This window comes from Ochlerotatus camptorhynchus, unplaced genomic scaffold (genome assembly GCF_037179485.1).
Source record: "Ochlerotatus camptorhynchus isolate MF236.1 unplaced genomic scaffold, CSIRO-AGI_Acam_v1.1 ptg000062l, whole genome shotgun sequence".
Taxonomy (NCBI): domain Eukaryota; kingdom Metazoa; phylum Arthropoda; class Insecta; order Diptera; family Culicidae; genus Ochlerotatus; species Ochlerotatus camptorhynchus.
In genome coordinates, this window is record NW_027040552.1 from 5,013,851 (window position 1) to 5,034,316 (window position 20,466).

The 20,466-nt window shown below is 39.3% G+C and overlaps 1 protein-coding gene across 2 annotated transcripts; it reads right to left on the reverse strand.

Annotated features, from left to right (window-relative positions):
* Positions 1-208: 208 nt before the first annotated feature.
* LOC135696835 (regulator of G-protein signaling 7-like) lies at positions 209-19,218 on the reverse strand. 2 transcript variants are annotated; one of them, XM_065216351.1, is made up of 6 exons: positions 18,964-19,217; positions 17,838-18,838; positions 17,650-17,763; positions 17,458-17,583; positions 17,106-17,397; positions 209-1,594 (listed from the first exon to the last, which is right to left on the reverse strand). In XM_065216351.1, exons 2-6 carry the CDS (start codon positions 18,737-18,739, stop codon positions 1,535-1,537), a joined length of 1,494 nt encoding a protein of 497 aa, XP_065072423.1. In that variant the 5' UTR covers positions 18,740-18,838; positions 18,964-19,217; the 3' UTR covers positions 209-1,534. The 2 variants fall into 2 exon arrangements, with proteins under 2 accessions (XP_065072423.1, XP_065072424.1); XM_065216352.1 differs by lacking the exon at positions 209-1,594 and adding an exon at positions 14,160-14,237 and having other exon boundaries at positions 18,964-19,218.
* Between the last annotated feature and the right edge of the window lie 1,248 nt (positions 19,219-20,466).

Here is a 20,466-nt window from a genome sequence, read left to right on the forward strand (position 1 = left end):
ATCTGCTCCAACTCTGAGGGAAGTACAACACATCGTCAATGGCTTAAAGAATGGGAAGACTCCAGGCGTGGATTCCCTCTATGCGGAGTTCTTTAGCTACTGCGATAGTACTGCTATCAGTGAACTTCATCAGCTCCTGGTAAAGGTGTGGACCAAGAATAAGATTTCATCTGATTGGAAACATGTTGCAGTAGTTCCTATTCCGAAAACGAAGAATCCTAGGACCGTCAACCATTATCGAAGAATATGCCTATGTTCCACTGTTTTCAAAATATATTGGTTGTTTTCGTATTTGCATTGCGTCTTATTGTCAAAATAAGAAAGATAACCCCAAAATGAAAGATGTTTTGTGCTCGTCACTGTCCGTTTTTCTTCATCATCGCTTGCTTAAAATAGCAATGGTATGAATGAGAATGACTCGGTACTCGAAATTGTAATACATCGGGTAGTAGCGTTAGGGAAAGTATATAAAATTCTTTATAGAAACAACATATTATCAAAGTTTCCGTTAACAACAATCACAATAAGTCTTGTTCTTCTGTCTTTGCTATGTTTTGGATCGATAGATCGGAAAATTATTCACTTGCTTCTGCTAAGTGGGTCATAGAACGTGTTTTTCTTTTTGTTTCTGGTTAATATGTTTGGTTTGACCAATATGCTCACTAGTTGTTTCTCTGTGTGTGTGTGTGTTTTTTTTTGTTTTGTTCGTGAATAGTTAACTGCGATAGATTTGAGTTTATTTTTTTGTTTTGTTATCACTACTTTGATTTTAGTAAGGGCTACAGTTTGGATATTATTTGATTTGAATGTGGTTAGTTATTGTTTTGATTTTCTAGGTATGGTTAGTGAATGCAGAGGAGTGATTGTTAGTAGCTATTGTTTTTTTTTTGTGTCTGCCATATCGAAGGTTACAATGGAGAGTTTCAAAGAGTTGGTATAGAATTTTAGCAAGGGTATAGATTGCCGGAACTGGTTTATGTGGTTGATTATAGGTTTACTTATTAAAAATTTGATTTCCACTAAAATGCTGTTCCAAACTTTAAAATCTCACTATATGTTCGAGTAATGGTGGGTTACCGCGGATGTTTTGATAACATTTTCCTTCCTAATTTTTAGTAGCTTTCACTTTACGTCATTTGCTTCTGTTTTCTAGTTTCATTAGTAACATGTCGGATTAACTTTGGTAACTTTAAATTTCACAATCTGCCAAGCTTCTATTTAGTACATCCATCTCTATTTTTTCTATTAGCGTGATTCAGCTTCGTTTTTTTTATGGTATAGGTGTTTGCTTTCTGTTCAATTATAGGTACGACATTTTCTCCTATACACACACATTTACTGCTGCTCTAAAACAATCAGTTTTGAACCATGTTTATTTTTCTGTTTTGGATAGTTGTTGCTCTTGCTATATGGTACACTTTTGGGCTATTTTGTTATTGTTTCAACGCTTCTTTGGTTGTTGATATTATGCTTTGTGCTTTTATTTTTGTTTTGTGAAATTTTACTCCCACCTTTACGTTTCACTTGTATCTGCTTAGTTTATCACAGGTGTATCTTTTCTGCCAGAAAATATTCGAAGTCCTCGTACGGATGTCTGATGTCGTTCCATCGAATCGCGGGTCATTTCATTCAAACGGCGGATGGAAATTTGCAAACATTTACAATGGAATAGTTAAAAGTAAATCGTTTAATCGTGATCGTTAGAATTTATACTCTCAGTAGGAATACATATACGGTTCCATGTGTCTATACACTACTTACTATACTACCACTATTCTAGATACGATTTACTAAAAGCTACGGAACGAAAGGATAGTCAACGTTAAGACTGATATGAAAATTATATTTTATGAAAAATCATGCATGAGCTGTACTGCGATTTCAATTCTTAATGTGAAAATTTGTAAGCGCTGAATATCAAACAATCAAGATTTTATTTTATTTTTCTTAGCTAGCGATTTTGAGGATCTCGTAGATACTGATATACAAAGCAAATAGCTCTGATGAGCTGATAGATTATTTACAATGACATTAATCGTATTCGGAGGACGGTCCCGGCCAAAGTCACGACTTTAAATTTCATCCCCGGACAAGTCACGAATGACCCAAGAGTGTTAAAGTGACTGTAATAATAAAAAAAAATATCGTGTTCAGTCACAAAAAGCATAAGAAATTAGTCTCACAGCCTATGCTATAGACACTCACAGGAACAGTTCCAAAAATGTTAAATCCGATCAAGCAAATTTGCGGGTTGAAGAAATTATTACTAAGATGTTATGCCTCAGGATAACCCAGGCTCCTTGGAGTGAAAGGCAATCACGCTTACCACTGCACAATCGGCCCCACTAGTTACGTCTGTTTGTCTGTGATTGTATTAAACATATATTTGTATGCTCCGTTTAGCTCTATATAAGAGATATTGAGCCTTAACAATATAGAAAATAGAATACTACGAATTCCTCGAATCTAATTCTAACAATAATTCCAAAATAAGTTTAATCAAAACTCAAAGGAGAATTCCGAACAAGGGCATAGTCAGCTTTAATCAAAGGGATGAGACAAGGGGTAAGACAGGTTTACTCTGAGTTGCTTATTTGCAGCGAGTAACTTAATGTACCTCAATATTTATTCGACGTTCATCGATTTTTTTTCTCTCTTCTTACTCCGTTTACTCTCTTTAAGAATATGGTTCTCTTATAAGCCCAAGTGTATCCTGAGGCTTTCGAAAAGCTTGAATATTATGGAAGAACCTGTGCCGGTGCCTGCTTACCAAGGGCGTAGCCAGATTTTCATGCTAGGGAGGGGCAAAAAATTACTATAGAAAATTTGGCCGAATGCCATTTTACCGAAAGCCTTTGTGTTGCTCTGGCTACGCCTATGCTGCTTACTACCAGCAAGAACTTACAGTTCCAGCCAGCTTTCAGCAGTTGTTCTTCCTCCTCAGCAGCCAGTCCCAGTGGTGACTTCAAAAGGATCATCGATGATCAAACAAGCTCTCCAAACAGCTATTCTTCTAAACATCTGCAGTTTCACCTATTATGTAACGATCCCATCAGCATCGATTGATCCAGTAGTCGTAACAGTAATCCCATTGAAAATGGTAATAACTAACTCCGTTCCCCTTCCAGGCATCAACATTATCTGATAAATGGTCATAATATCATCTATCAGATAGAGGTCTATCACAAATTTAGGTTTCTATTTGATAGACTCTCTGTCAATCTATCATGATAGAACCATAAAGGTAACTCTAAGACCAGAAGGTCCCGAAGAAACGAGCTCAACTTTTTGGCTCAGCTCTGGTACTATCTTCGGTCCCAAGTTAATCGATTCACCCCTCGAAACATAGAAAAAACAATAACCCCTCATTTTATTTGTCAAACTTTCATAGTGAATCAAAACAAACATTACGTAGTACTAGAATTTCGACTAGAATGGTGTACGTTAATCGTTTGCTTGGGACCAATAGGCTAGTCAAGTAGTGAGCCAATTTAAAATCGTTAGTTTCGTATTGATTGTTGATAGAACCTCTATCCCATCTCTGATACTATCATGATAGAAAAAATGATAGATAGAATCAATGATGGGAAAGGAGACATAGAAACAATATCATTTTCCATTGCTATCATGATAAATTGTCCATCTGATAGTTGAACTTGAACTATCACATGATAGAGATGGGGATTCTATCTGTATCAATGATAGTTCGAAATTATACATTTTTTACTGAACAACGGACAATTCACCTCCCAAATGGTCAACATAAAAAACATTCCAATCTGAATCAATATTTATATTTCGGACCGGGGACGAAGTGTAGATGCCGGAAATTGATTTCTGCCCTTATGGATATAGAGCTTTTTGACGTTTAATCGGCGCACACTACTGCACCTTTTAAATCGACGGAGTGCGAGCAAGAGGGAAACCGATTAGTGGGAAAACAAACCGTCCATTAATTCTTGTGTGCTAGATAGAGAAAGACGATTAAACGTCAAAAAGGTCTATTTAAGAACGAAGATGACGTGTAAATACCGGACACAATGTTCGCCACAAGGGGTAGGTCACTCCGCACACCAATTTTGGGTCATCTTTTTTTGTCAGTGTGCCGCAAGTATGCTGATTGTGCCGGTCATAGATAAAGCCCTACAGTAAAAGTATGGACGTCTGTCAAAAGTTGTTCCAATCGAACCGTCAAAATGCACCGCTTTGCTCGATTGGAACAGCTTTTTCCAGTTTTGTGGCGACAGTCGTCCATACTTTTCTAGTGTTTTATAATGCCCTCAAAGGCAGACCAGAAACCTAGCCTTTCAGCCGGAAAGAGTTGGAAGCAGTGGAGGAGTATTGTTGGATACAGACTATAGAGGGTAATAGACTTCTTTATTTTGTGTTGTATCTTATCTTATCTTCCTTTATTATTTTGTGTTGTGTGAGTTGCAGCATTATTTGAATTAAATGTACTAATGAAGTCTGATTAACTGCCTTTTCCTCTTGAGTCCACTCTAGAACCTACATTTCGTATTGAGATCTATAAGTGAACTGCTGGTCTTAGTTTCTCTGGTATATTCAATTAGAAGAAGTTCCTGAACATACAGTCAAACAGCACGTAATTGTCTGAACAACTTCAATGACAGTTGTCCAGCAGTGCTCCCATTTTATTTACAACAATCTAATGCCTACGAGATTGTGCCGAAGGTATGCTGAAAATGTGCCGATGGATGTGCCCAAGCTGTGTAGAATATAGTTCCGGTACAATGTGCTGAGTGACTTACCCCTTGGTTCACCATCATTTTTAAATCCAAGATGGCGGCTTCCGGTTACATTATAATTGAGAAATATTGATGAATACCCTTCAATATGGGTATTTTTGCAGTCAAGATGATGTCTAGAGACCGGAAATCGATGTCCGATGCTATTTTAAAATCCAAGATGGCGGCTCCCGTGTATAAATAATCTGGGAGACATTATGAAATACCCTTCAATATGGGTATTTTTCGACTCGCTGTAGCGTCTAGAGACCAGAATTTGTTATCCGACGCCATTTTGAAATCCAAGATGGCAGCTTCTGGTTGTATCAAAGTTTGGGAAACATTGTCAAATTCCCTTCAATATGAGTATGTTGGAATCGGGTTGACGTCCATAGACCAAAAATCGATGGCCAACATCAGGCATGGAAAATCATTTACATTCATTTCATACATTCATTTACATTCATTTGCCTCTAACTTTTTTCATCAACAGTATTCCGCAAAATGATGTATAGAGCTTTTGTAGGTTTAGTTATTAGCTACAACTTTTGTTAACAAGTCAAATCTGTATCTCTTATGCATCACGAACTAGACCGGGCAGAAGTTGTTACTGTTTTCAGTGAATTTAAAATACATTAACTGAAAAACAGTAATGGCTTCTGTTCGCTCTGGTTCGTCATGCATCAAAGATACGGATTTGACTTGTTAACAAAAGTTGTAGCTAATAACAAAACCTACAAAACCTATATAGGGGAATTTACGTATTCTCGGCAACCTAAGCAGCGACCTTCTTTCTATAGCCTTTTTCTCTATGGAACGCACACATATGCAGAATTGGTTTGTTTACAATTTTTTTGCTGCCAGCTGCTCTAACAATTTCAGTCGAAAGAATTGTCAAAAACAGTTTTGAAACGCTTTTACAAAGCTCCAATCTTCTCTAGTGAGAGCGAGTATTGTCGGCAACCAGTTTTTCTTCGGCAACCGTTCCATTTGAACTGCATGTAAATCTGCTGTTCTATTATCGGCAACTCGAAATCAGCTACAATTTGTAGTGCGTGTGTTTCATTTCAAGAAAACCCTGCTAGATTGCTTTTTCTCAGTGGTAAAAATATAGTCAAATTGAAGCTGAAAGCATAAAGAATCGTTTAAATGCATTCAGCGAAGTGTTTTCGTAGGAAAATCCAGTGAAAATAGTGTTTCAATTTGGGTTGCCGAAAATAGTCTGGCATGCCGAAGCCGTCATTTCCCCTACATTATTTTGCGGAATGCTGTTGATGAAGAAAGTTAGAGGCAAATGAATGCAAATGATTTTCTATGCCTGGCCAACGTCATTTTGCAATCCAAGATGGCGGCTTCTGGTTGTAAACAATCTAGAGAACATTGTCAAATACCCTTCAATATGGGTATTTTGGAAGTGTGGTGAGTTCTAGAGACCGGACATTAATCTTTAGATTTTGTATAACCGTAAGCCACCATCTTGGATTCCAAAATGGCGTCGGGCATCGATTTCCGATCTCTAGACGTCACCACGATTCCAAAAATACCCATATTTAAAAGTGTTTGATAATGATTTCCAGACTTTAATACAACCAGAAGCCGCCATCTTGGATTTCAAAATGGCGTCGGGCATCGATTTCCGATCTCTAGACATCACCACGATTCCAAAAATACCCATATTTAAAAGTGTTTGATAATGTTTCCCAGATTTTATTATAACCAGAAGCCGCCATCTTGGGTTTCAAAATGGCGTCGGACATCGTTTCACGGTCTCTTAAGGTCACCACGATTCCAAAAATACCCATATTTACAAGTGTTTGATAATGTTTCCCAGACTTTAATACAACCAGAAGCCACCATCTTGAATTTCAAAATGGTGTCGGACGTTGATTTTCGGTCTCTAGACGTCACCACGATTAAAAAATACCCATATTGAAGGGTATTTGACCATGATCTCTAGATTTTGTGTAACCGAAAGCCGCCATCCCGCCATCTTGGATTTGAAAATGGTGTTGGGCATCGATTTTCGGTCTCTAGACGTCCCCACGTTTCCAAAAATACCCATAGTGAAGGGTCTTTGACCATGTTTTCTAGATTTTGTATAACCAAAAGCCGCCATATTGAATTTCAAAATGGCGTCGGACATCGTTTTCCGGTCTCTAGATGTCACCACCATTCTGAAAATATCCATATGTGTTGTATAGTTTGTTGAACAAGTTTGGCAGATTCTTTTCTGATACAATCCATTTTAATATAAAACGATAGAGATGAAACACCCAACTAACATATTCAGCTTTATAAGCCAACTTTTGCAGCATTGTGCTGTATAGTAGCTGAAACAAAGCTGCAGATACAGCTACAAGCAGAAGCTAGAAAAATAGTTTTGGAGAGCGTTTACTCAACTTTCTCACAACCATTCTTCAATTTCTCAGTCGCACTGAATAACAACAGCTAATAAACGCTAATGTCACAACATGCTAATCAACTTTCAACTTGTTACTGCAAAACAAAGCTAATAAAGTGAATATATTACTCATTCGATGGCTTCTACATTTTCCGAGGGGCGATTCACTTGTGTATTTTCGATTCAGGCCAACGTATTGATGAACGTATTGAAGTATTTTTTATCGAATAAACGTGTATTTTGTGTAATAATGTATTTTTTTGTATTTTTTGAATATATGTATTTTTTTGTGTATTAGAAAAATAAAAGTGTATTTTTATGCATTAATGTATTGGAAATCAGTTATAAGTGTATTCTATCATTTCAGTGTTTATGTTTACCACTCGAACCGAGGATCAAACGGATCAAACTCACAATGTTGACGTTTTGTTTGACAAATGCACAACGCACGCTAACTTTAAAATACCCACTGATGAGTAGAATTTCACCCATTTTAAAGAAAAAAGGCTTAACACATTAACTCATTAGGGACTGCTCATTAACTACTTAGACAGTTTTTTTTTGGGTTTCCTCGAAGCCCCCCCCCCCCCCTTAAAACCCTGCGTAGACAATTGTCCAGACAATTTTTTTTAAATTTGTATGGGCCGCGGTTAATTGCCATCCCCCCTAAATTGTCTACGTAGTTTATGAACAGCCCCTTACCTCGCTCATTAAGCATTAATTACTTACTTATTTTAATTACTTATTTGTGGCTCACAACTACTCAAAATGTTTTTTTATTTAATAAATGATTTAAGGCACTTTTCTTAAAAATGGACGAAATTCTACTCATTAATGCATTGTTTTGTGATTCGAGCTCGGATTAAAATACAAAATAATAAATTCATGCATTTTGTTCGAATTCAGCATTTTGATTGTACATATTTTCGATTTTTTCGTCCAAATGACGAATTATCGTGTATTTTTATTATTCGTCGAATATTTTTGTATTTTTTTCCGAATTTTGTATTTTTTTGCATTTTTTTGAGTAATGACGAGTAATGATGAATTTTTGTGTATTTTTTTCATAAGCGTATTTTCGATTCATTCTTGAGAGCAGTGAATTGCCCCTCGACATTTTCACAGTCAACTAGGTTTATTTTTAGACGTGTGCAGTTTTACAGTACTCTGTTCCTTTACAAAGCTGAAGTAACTAGTCGAGAAAAGTGATTCATGTGAACTATTTTAAAGCCTCTACTCAGCGATTTTGTTATAGAAGGGCATGTTGATATGTTTACATCAGTTCAAAGTGTTAGCGTAGCACAGTTGGAAGTGTCAAGGTTTGCCAATGCGGTCGTCTCGTGTTCGATTCCAGGTTCCGGTGCAAGGTAAATGATTTGGTGATGACTTGTAACTAATTTCGATTAATTTGATTCACAGCTAAATCAACTCAATAAATTCCTCCATTAAAAGCGTTCAGTATTTAACCCGGCTTCAAGAGAAAGCTGTGAAGTGATTATTGGATAACCGGAAAAAGGTTGAGTAAGCGCCTTCTAAGTTTGACACACAACAAAACAGCAGGATAACAGCTGTATAGAAGCGTTAATGGATATGCAATAAGAGCTTGTCCCAACCGTCCCAACAACCATAATTAGCTGACTAAGTTCGCCAGATTTGATGTATAGAGATAGAGTAAAGGTTTCCTCATATCGTATAACGTTTGAATACAGCTTGAGGCTGAAATGATTAAAGCGTTTACATTGTGAAAATTGTTAGTTGGGCAGGATTCCAAAAATGTGATGGAGATAATATACGCCGTTTAATTGATAATGATAATATCACGAACGTTCTCTCAAAAGATAGAGATGGATAATAACATCTTCATCATTCATAGGTTCTCTGCTGATAATATCACTCTCACTCCTATCAATGATAGGGATAATACCAGGCCAGTGACAATACCTATACCAAAAGCAGCGTTTGACAGTAGGCAGCATGTCCCGGGCTCAAATAAATTATTTTGCTGTGCTGGGCCTGCTGTTACGGTATAACATGTTGCCTACGGGCATACCATAATACCATAGAGGTAACTCTAAGACCAGAAGGTCCCAAAGAAACGTGCTCAACTTTTTGGCTCAGCTCTGGTACTCTCTTAGGTCCCAAGCTAATCGATGCACCCCCTATCCCTTTCTCGTTAGCACTAAAGAGCCTGAATTTCATGCAAGTTAGCTACAGCGTGAAGATTCGATCATAGCACATCAAAAATAGCGTGGTGAGTAATATTCCAACCGTGTATATACAGTTTCCGATTAAGAAAACATCTCCCCGGTGGGGCAACAACCGATTAGCACCCAATTCCAGCTCCGACGGCAACGCTACCAACCATTACACCCGCGGAATGTTCAGTCAGAGGCGTCACCGCCGCCATTTCCGAAGCCGAGGAGGAGGAGGACGTTGAAGTATCCGCTACCAATGTGAGTGAGTGCGATCCTCGTCCGGACTTCAAACCCATCAACGATCAACCGGACGAAATCGAAGTGAAAACCGGTCAGGAAGACAGATTTTCTTCGTCGACTTTCTCTTTGCATTCCCACGGCCATGTTAAGACCAAGTACAGGATCGTCATGAGACTTGATCAAGTTCATAAAATCGCTACCAATCACTCGATATCGACAGCGCTGCTAATAAAGCAGATGGAGACGAACATCAAATTCTACACCTGGGCCGCTATGGACTTAGCCAACGAGAAACCGAAGAACAAACGTGTGTAGCGATGTTCTACTTTAAAGGAGACTGCCGTCGACGGCCGCAGCAAAATCACGGTGGTGAATCGCAGAAACGGTACCGTATCACGATCATACGGAAGGCACAGCAGAAGCACCAAAAGAGGAAGGATGGATGTCCACCGTCAGAAAAACGGCACAGTGGTAATTCAGAGCTCGGTTCGCAGTTTCATCCAGCGGCAGTTTGCCAAGCCATGGGAACGGGATTGCTTCGACGATTATTGTAGTTCATAATTTGCCGGATTTTGAGTAGGGGAAATGACGGCTTCGGCATGACAGACTATTTTCGGCAACCCAAATTGAAACACTATTTTCACTGGATTTTCTTACGAAAACACTTCGCTGAATGCATACAAACGATTCTTTATGCTTTCAGCTTCAATTTGACTATATTTTTACCACTGAGAAAAAGCAATCTAGCAGGGTTTTCTTGAAATGAAACACACGCACTACAAATTGTAGCTGATTTCGAGTTGCCGATAATAGAACAGCAGATTTACATGCAGTTCAAATGGAACGGTTGCCGAAGAAAAACTGGTTGCCGACAATACTCGCTCTCACTAGAGAAGATTGGAGCTTTGTAAAAGCGTTTCAAAACAGTTTTTGACAATTCTTTCGACTGAAATTGTTAGAGCAGCTCGCAGTAAAAGATTGTAAACAAACCAATACTGCATATGTGTGCGTTCCTTAGAGAAAAAGGCTATAGAAAGAAGGTCGTTGCTTAGGTTGTTGAGAATACGTAAATTCCCCTATTTGGTCAGGGGTGAGACAGCTTATACTCTGAGTTGCTTTTTGCAGTAACTCACTGTACCTTAAAATTTAGTCGACGTTCATCGATTTTTTTTTGTCTGGTTACTCCTTAGCTTACTCCGTTTATCGCTTTCACATATCTAGATAGAGCTGGAATTAGGGCGAAACAGCTTTTGTAAACAATGACTTCTCTCGATGATTTCTAGAAAGCCAAGACTCGCTCACTCAAATCAACGTCGCCATCGGGTAGGGGAAGACTTCCCCTTCCCGTTGGATATGTTGGTTTGCGTGGGCGTGTCTTGAGTTTCGAGAAATTATCTAGAGAAGTCATTGTCTACAAAAGCTGTTACGCCCTAATTCCAGCTCCATCAAGATATTAGACGTAAGTCTTGTTTGTAAACAAAATAGAATTCAGAGTTGGTTGGAAATGCTAACATGAAGCTTTAGTGTGATAATTTATTAGCTAGAGAATGATCTTTTAGAAGAGAGTAGGTGGATAGTTCCGTTAGAGTACGGCAGTATGAAAATTGAATAGAAGTTGAAAATGAGCGAAGGGCAATTAATGCGACAGTTTTTTAAGATAGACGCACATTTTTGCCTAACCCGTACGATATACGCGGAGACTTGAAGTATGTCACCAAGTCTACAGACAAAAATGTGCGTCCCTCTTTTGCTCATAAACTGACTGCGGCTGTGGAATAGTTCTAGCGACGTTTTCATCACTACCTAAAGCCCCACGTTGCGAGAGCATTTCCAGTCGATGGTGTGTTACATACTTCAAGTCTCCACGTACATCGTACGGGTTAGGCAAAAATGTGCGTCTATCTTTAAAAACTGTCGCATTAATGGCCCTTCGCTCATTTTCAACTTCTATTAAATTTTCATACTGCCGTACTCTAACGGAACTATCCACCTACTCTCTTCTAAAAGATCATTCTCTAGCTAATAAATAAGCACACTAAAGCTTCATGTTAGCATTTCCAACCAACTCTGAAAATTGCTAACTTCGCGTATGAAGTAACATAAAAACACTTTGAAAATAGAATTTTTCGGCTTTTGAAACGATGTTAATTCCATATTTTGTTCAGAAAATGGTTTGAACGATGCTTGAAAAGCTTCGAAAAGGGGCGCATTGGCGTGGATTTTCATCTGCTTCTCTGTGCCGATTGGCTGAATGCTGCTGTTATGGTTATGGAAGTGCTTTTTGTTCGTATGAATATGAATATGAATATGATCACACATGTACATCGGCCGATTTTCGAGAAAGTGTCTATAAAATTGATTCCTTGTCTCTCAGAAATAAGTCTGCTGGAATAGCAGGTTTATTTGAAAATATTCCATCTGTCAAATTTAAGTAAAAATTCACCAAATGGAACACAGCCTTAATAACTTGAGCAAAGAATCGTTTCTTGTTGTGTTTGTTGTATTAGATGCTAGATAAAAACTTCTTTTATCGATACGTGTACTGAAAATACCTGGCCCGAGTGGATTCACCGAGAAAGTCGACGAAGAGAATCTTGTCAGTGTTACTTAGGACCTAATGCAATGTTCAACTGGAATTAATCATTTCATCCGACCACTTTCCACAGAGATGGCGCTGTTCCGCTAGTAGGAAGTGATAAAAATCTCCATATAGAAATTGAGAGAAGTGGGAATAATTCGCTTTCGGTGCATATTCAGTTCAAAAAAAAAGTGAACGACAATCTATAGAAATTAGTCAGGGACTTTGTCGTTCACTTTTTTTCCCGGAAATTATTGTTAAACAAGCTACAACTAAAAAAACGATTTTTCCCCATACAGTTTTACCTGCGTTACTACCAGCCCCCAGAGAGCCAACAAATTCAAATTTGAGAGAGAAAATTTGCCGTGTATTTTGATGACACTCGATTTGTCATTTCCCTTTCACAGATTACAAAATAGAGTACCTGACACTACAAAACATGTCTGGTACCTCTATATACGCATTTACTTTAACATTAGAAGTCCTTCCTTTTTTTACATATTCTCCCGAAAAGATACTTTCTGCCCCGCCCCATTAATAAAAATTGGCGAGAAATTCTGTGAGGGGTGAGCTATTTTGTGTGCATTATGTGTAAAAAAGGAAGGACTTCGAATATTAATCTAAATGGATATATAGAGGTACCGGACATGTTTTGCACTGCAGTGTCCTCTGTGAACAATTAACGGAAACAGATTGTGTGCAGTTTCCGATACATGTCACTGCAAATAACAGCAGTGATTTTCTTGGGACCAATTGCTTTTTGTCAAGTTGTGAGCCAATTTAAAATCGTTAGTTTCGTATTGATTGTTGTTCATATGTTGCTGTGGTGAGAAAAGTGAGAAAGCAAATGAAAGTGATCTTTCTCACTGAGCAATGCTAGTTACTCGAGGTGCATCAAAAGCAACTAAGAAATTGCTCATGATTAGGCGCTGTCTTGCCCCTAGGGAGGAGGCAAACTTTTTTTTAAGTGTCATTGATGAATTCAAGTTCACTCACCGAAGAAAATAAAAGAATGCTAGGAGTAATTCCAATGTAATTTTCTGGAAAATTGGAGGAGAATTCCAGAATAAATCCAAGCTGTATTGCGAATCTTAAGATAAATTTGCGCCCGGCGGCTACCTTAGGCCGGTAATTTGGCATCAAAAATATGTCAAAACATCATGTTGAAGTCGTGTGGCATGATGTTTTGACATGCTAGCATATATTACACCTACGCCACATCAGTGGATACACGGCCTTCAGAATCCTAGCGCAGCTGTCAAAGTTCTTCCACCAGTATGAAAATGAGCTGAATATTGAAAAAAAAACATAGTGTGCATTGAAAAAATAGAAGCATATTATCTGGTGATTATTTGAAGCCTTGTTCATTTGACAGCTACGGCGGAACTTTTTGTCCTGGAATTAATCCATAAAAAAAAACTCTAGAACAGCAATACATACCTATTGAAGAAAAATTCACGCGAATTTATTTCTAAGAATTCGAAGAGAATTGTAGAACGATTTCAGATGCGAATGATCAAATAGATATGAAGAAAATAATAAGTGAATAGGGCATGACGCTACTTCGTAGAAATAACCTATTTCCGTTCTATCTATAACAAACGCAACAAACGCAATGGAACCTATTTCCGTTCTATCGAGTAGAAAACATCAATAATATCAAAGATTTAACAGTGCAAAAATCAATAGTACGTTTTATACTTTAGTTCAAAAGTTACAACACAAAGCCGGTAAGAGCGCAAAGTATGAATATTTTTTAAACCCATTGTTCGAAAATAAAAAAAGCACTCGAAGCGTATCCATTATTTCTACCTTAATTTATCCGGAATTGAACCCGAATGATGGATTTGGAATCAAGAAGCAGTATTAGATTTTTAACAAAATATAAATAATTTTTGAGCTTTTATTAAATCCAACGGTACACATGGAAAGGGAAATTAATTTAGAAGTCATATTTATTACAAACATTCAATTTTTTATTCAAATCCGTTCGAAAAAGAGAGGTAAAGCACGGCTTGTGCTTAGTAGGACGGAAATTAAATCAAAAACCCTACCAGGGGAAATCCCCTCGAGGAAATCTGAAAAGAAGATTGAAAATATTAATCTATTGTCGAGTATTTTCAGGACGACCATCTACCAGAATAATTTATAAAAATTAGGTATCAGCTTGGACAGTTTCAAGGGAGAGCATAAGAAAACCCCTATTTTTTAGAGTTTCTAGAAAAAAAAATCGCAAACAGATTCGTGACGAGCTCCATGAGGAAAGCAAAACATTTAAGCGCCGAATTTTAAATCTGGGTGCCAATAAGTAAATAAAGTAATTTAAATGCATTGATCGTTTGTTTGAGAGGGTGATCGATTTCATCCCAAATCAGCATATTTTTTTTTAATTTCAAACACTTCTTAAGACATTTTTAAAATTAAATACAACCAGTGATGGCATAATCATTAGCATATTGATAATTTCCCGCTCTCATACGCTCTCAATATCACGCGGGGGGAGAGGTAGCTCATCGATTCTTCCGGTTCGCCTCCTAGCATCGTGCTATAAGGTACCAGGCGATAACCAGGGTAGTTGATCGATAGCTCGATGACGTCATTTCGTTGGCGTCTGCAATGGGAAATTCTCATAGCAGGCGTTGACGATGGGACGTTGTCGAGTTGTTGAATATCAACTATCGTGGTAACTCCTCGATTACCTGTCGATCTGCCAAATTTGGAAAGACGTCTGAATTGAATTGTCTCATATAATAATATTCCGCCCACTATTCTATATCACAAGAAATTGCGAGTAGCTGAGTGGAATGGAGATAAGTTAAGCATTGGGTACAGGACCAAGTCTCCCCTGGGTGGTGCCAAAAGATGAGCGCAATAGAATCATCAAGTTACCATAAGGCACGGAATGAGACTATTGCATGGCTGGGTAGTCAAAGTCTTCCATTCGTTAGTCATTTCAGGTGGATTAGAACAGGTTTAGGTGGGCGTTGGCCAGATTTGGATTTTTCAGATGTAATCCTGGATAGGACCCTGTCATTGAACGTCGCGTGAAAGTGGAACTTAATGAAGGCCTAAGTACTTTTTCGTAGTTTTTAGTTTTCGGATTTGAAAGATCGTCGATTACAGTGACCTGCTTACTGAGCAGAAAAACGCGGTCCCAGGTCCTTACATATCAAAGAGATTTATGGTAAAATCGCTTGTGTATCGTGTATTTTGCGAAACTCGTTGTTGTCGTTGGTTCCGGGTTTGAATCGATACACAAATTTTAGCAACGGTATTATGTGATATGAGGGGCTCGGTGGCCTTAGAGCAACCGTTTTTGCTTACATGAGTCTAATCTCAGGCCCATCCACATTCAAGATTCGTCAATCGTTTTATTTGTTAATATGACTACATGGTAATAACAGCAACTCGGTGATTAAAAAGGAGCTCGTCTGCCTAGTGGCAAACGTTTTTTTTTACTGAGCAGAAGACCGCGCGTTATATGATCGTTAGGACATCAATTCAGCTTATCGTTTACCAAAACGAACCCTGCTGCAAACCCAACCCTCTTATCCAACATCCAAGTGATTCCTCGTGGAAGTGCAGAGGTGTTCTCGACTTCCATCAAAGCGAGTGTCATGTCAACACAATCCTTCCCATTCCTTTCTTGACCTGTGTTCGGGCGCGGCCGGCGCTTGCCTAATTTAAGATCACCAGTTTTTACACATTGAGGATGATTGCTAGTCCCAAGCATCGTCTATTGGTTCTCTGTGTAATTACAGCTGATCTGGCAGTAACAGAGTAGCAACCGTGGGTGGTCAATCAAGCTCAAGCTCAAGCTCAAGCTCAAACGCTCTCAATATCACGCGTGAAATTTGAGCAAAATATCATGCTTGATATTGATTCTACAAGCTCCTTTGATATTCGAGACTATTCACAACGTGCGAAATAGAAACTGAGAGTTGAATCGACGCTAAAATGATTCTGTTGCACCTCGTTTTCTTACGAAGAGAAGGTATAATAATGCTATCTCCTTTACATCAGTAGCAATGAAGACTCGTTGAGATTGCTTTTCATATTGGATGTTTTGTTAATTTGAAGGAGATTTTTATAGTTCCGAATTTGAAAATATCGATATGGGTTTAAATTAATCAAATGCTTCCCAGTGCATTTCTAATGATTGTTATTACTAAATGTGAGTTCCCTGAAACCGAATCAGATGCTAAAACCTTTGATCAAAGAGTATTTTCAGCAGAAATGCAAAAAAAAAAAAGTTTGCATAAATTGTACAGTTCCGCTTAAATTAAGACAATTTCTTTAAAAATCACTGGAAATTTCAACATAACCCCTTGATTTCTTGAGATATCCATTAATTTTCATTTTACCGTAACATATTAAATAATTCGGATTCATTAACACTTTGTTTAGTAACAAATGATACTTGCATGCTAACGACAATCATCGTTGCAGCTTTATGATCATTTGTTTGAATGTTGATATTGTATGCTACTGAACGTCAGCTCAATAAAATTGAAATTTCTGCAATAAAAAATACTTTTCTGTTCTGAAAAACTCATTAAACAAACCAGTGATAAAATGCTAGTAAGATGTTTCTTGATATCTATCACCAAAACTCTTATACATGACTATTAGAAGTGCAAGGCATAATGATCCATTACACCTCGGTGAACAATTTGCCCCCGGATTACGGTTGGTATATGAAAGAAATTACTACTTGTAGCGTAACTAAGGCAAAAAAAAAATTCTAATTTCTCGAAATCAACAAAAATAAGCTTTCTAAATCACTAACTATGAGTCCTCTAGGTAAACTTTAAGCAATCGCAAATGGTTCGTTGAAATCATAAAATAATATCCTAGACCTATAAGCGACCGGGGAAAAAAGAACTACGCTTCATTGCCTAATAGTTGATCTTCTTCACACCAAACAAATTCGGTATGGACTTTACCTTTTTCTTCGACCCATTCAGGTATTCCTTGTACATGTCGGACCGTAGATAGCGCGAGTAGGAGTCACTCTTCATCAGATAAAACACATGATCGGCAGCGACGTCGAAGCACCAACGGCTCGGGCTGGCCGTTCCCTCCTTGATGGCTTCCCGGCACAGTTCCAACGATTTCGAGTCGATATTCACCGGACAGGCCGCGTCCGGTGCCAGGTACTCGTTCCAGATCGCGTTGGCAGCGTCCTTGATCTGGGACTGTGGCAGGGCCTTCATCTGTTGGATCGCTTCCCAGAATCTGAAAAAAAACATTGTCCATTTATTTACAATCCAGTGGAGGCTCAGCTGAAGGACTTACTTCAGATTTTCTCCGCTAAACTCCTTATCGAGGAACTTCGTAAACTGCTCCCGTCCAACCGGATCGTTCAGCAGTTCCCGTAAGCTGAATCCCCACCGTTTGACCCGTTTCATGGCAATGTCTTTGCTGTAATTCGAATTTGATAGTTTTGGTACGTTTTCTAGAGAAAAAAGAATATCCCAGTCAAATTACCCCTGTTTTTCGGTATCCCAAAGTTCAGTACTGTCCGATTGCCACGGATTTGGATATTCTGGTGCAGTTAGAAAGTAATCAAACTCACTGTACTGTTCGTAGTACGAGATGTATCTGCAAGAAGGTAGAATTTGGACAGTAATTGCTGCTTTAGGCGAAGAGAATGGTGTCATATCATCGGTACTTACGACTCCGCAGCCTTGGAAACCTTGATGGTCCGCCGCTCCAGCTTCTGCTTCAGCAGGTTGATTGTCTTGGCCATGGTTTCCGCGGGGTTGCTGTTGGCTGCCGTTCCAGCCGAACCCGAACCGAGACTGGAGGCACCTCGCCGGTAGGCTTTCTTGATGTCCACCTCAGTGGTGTTGACACAACCGGGCATTGGACGGTGTACATCCCAAAAGGCGCGCTCCTGCGAATCTAGCACCTTGCGTTCGAGCTTATCACGTTTCTTATCCACCTTACTCTGGGCTTCAGCTTGCATGAAAATGAACTCCCACTTTCGGGAGAACATCTTCTGCAACTTGGCCAGGTTTTCCGCCTCGTAGTCGGCCAACTCCAGTCTAGTTTTGTTTTGCATAGTGCGCTTGCAGAGATAGATGGCGTAGTCTGTGTTCTCCGGTTCCCAGAAATTGGATGGCCAAAAGTAGGGCGTTTGGAAGCGATAGAAGGTTCCATCATTTTTGACGGTGAGCTGATGGTCATCGATTGGAAACAAATAACCATGTGAAGCTAGTAGATGAGCCAGGTGCAGAGCTTCCGTCACGTCTTCGACGGTAAGATTCTGGGTAATCCACGCGATCAGATCGGCCCCGGTGAACACCGAAGGGACCTTACTCATGAAGGCCTTCACTGTGCGCACGGACACCCCGGAGCCTTCAGCTTGCATTTTTTCAATGATGGCTTCCATCTTCTTGTATACCAGTATGTTGGGTGCATCTTGGCTGTGCGGAGTATGATGGGTCGTTCCAGCACTGAAACTGACCAGTGGGCCCGTACCACCACCGGAACCCGCTCCGCTCATGCTGCTATTTGAACACATTTTCTTTGTTAGCCTTTCTTTCTCTATGTCAGAAGTCTTCTTCGTGACCATCGTTTTCCCAGGATTTCTACTATGGGTGTTAGTTTTCTTTTGCTTAAAATTTGCGCGAACCAAGCAGTTCTTATAAAACTGTTGCAGGGGAGAGGAATGCTGCAAAATACCAAAAAAATGTGAACAATTCTGGTAAAATTCAGGCTTTGCACAATTTTGGAACATCCGCAATTAAATAACACTCCAGAGCAGGCGTTCCACCCACCATCTACAGGAGGACTTACTGTTTAAAACTTTTCTCGTATCAAACTCTTTCGCGTAATCATCATTCAGACTAGGGCAACCAAACGCCTGAATGTAGACGGGCAAGCACCAGTGCAGCAGAAGCTTGGAAATTCCCAAAAAATTCACATCTTAGAACGATTCGCGAAAATTTTCCTCTTACATCCGTCCTAAAATTGATTTTTCTCCATCTGTCACTGCTACACACTAATGCTGCTGCTGCTGCTGTCTGTCCCTGGGAGGAGGTTGATTGCTGACAAAAAAGCGAGAGGTCAAGACGACGAAAACGGGAGCAAGCAGCTCTTAAATTACTATAATATCAGCCCGTATGTATGCTCACGCGGCTATCCACCCACACCTTCCGTAGCATGGCCTCTCCTTTCGTCCACCGACCGTCTGCCGAAATTGTGATTATGCTACGAAGGCTCTCCCAGCAGTTTCTCTCTCTCTCTCTCAGTTTATCTGGCGGGTTTTGGGAGAATGTTTGGACTTTTCCGATGGGGATGGGGTGGGGAAAGTGGTTTTCCTTGCTCCCATGGGCGTCTCGGGAAACGCGCTCTGTTTTCATTCTCCACCTAGCAGTATGATGGAGCTCCACGCTCTCTGTTATCAGTGACGACCAACCAGCCAGCAGTGTGCAGTGAGTTGCGTTCACATAGAAACCCTTTTCACGAGAAGTGGAAAAGCCTTTGGTGAGCTTAGTACAGATCATTGTTTACCTGCTTAAAGAAGACCTATTTGTTGAACTTGTTGATAAAGTTGTTCAGCTTTAGGTCCTTCGTTCTTTTTGATTTCCTACATCTAATATGGCAGCCTCATTATGGGAATAGGAGACCTCAGGCCAGCCCCCTACTGTCTCCGAAATCTACAAATTGTTACAGATAGGGTTAATGTCGTTAATGTGAGCCTAAGTGTCCCTACACACCCCTAAATTTTTTTGCCGAGATGGGCACCACCGAGCAGCTCGGCATTTTATTTTGCTGAATCTCAGTGAAAAACTTGCCTGAGATTCAGCAAAATTTATGTTTTTTAGCTGAGATCTCGGCAAAATTCCCGATTGTTAGCTGAATCTCGGCAAGTTTTTCACTGAGATCCAGCAAAATAAAATGCCGAGCTGCTCGGTGGTGCCCATCTCGGAAAAAATCTAAGCGTGTAATATTGGGCCCATGCCTAAATTTCTAAAAATCCAAAATATCCATTTGTATTGTCCAGTTTACGCATTGTTTTAAGAAAAAAAAAAATATGAACAGGAGATGTTTATCGATGAGCCCAATCTTTAGATCCAATGGTAAACATTAGAGCCATTTCCCATACACACTTAGTTTGTTTTGCCGAGATTGGTACCGCCGACTAGCTCGGCATTTTATTTTGCTGGATCTCAAACAGAACAAACAGAAATTTTACCGACATCCCTAATAAAAAATAACCATAAACGAACGATAACCCAAATCATTGAACTATTCCACAAATGGTTTGGATGATACCCAGAACACGTCGTTAAGCAA

Coding starts and splice junctions, on each gene's coding strand:
- LOC135696835 (XM_065216351.1), bottom strand. CDS start 18,739: ATGGTCACGAAGAAGACTTCTGACATAGAGAAAGAAAGGCTAACAAAG. Junction 17,764..17,837: donor GTTTCCAAGGCTGCGGAGTC/GTAAGTACCGAT, acceptor ACCTTCTTGCAG/ATACATCTCGTACTACGAAC. Junction 1,595..17,105: donor TGAATGGGTCGAAGAAAAAG/GTAAAGTCCATA, acceptor GAACGACATCAG/ACATCCGTACGAGGACTTCG.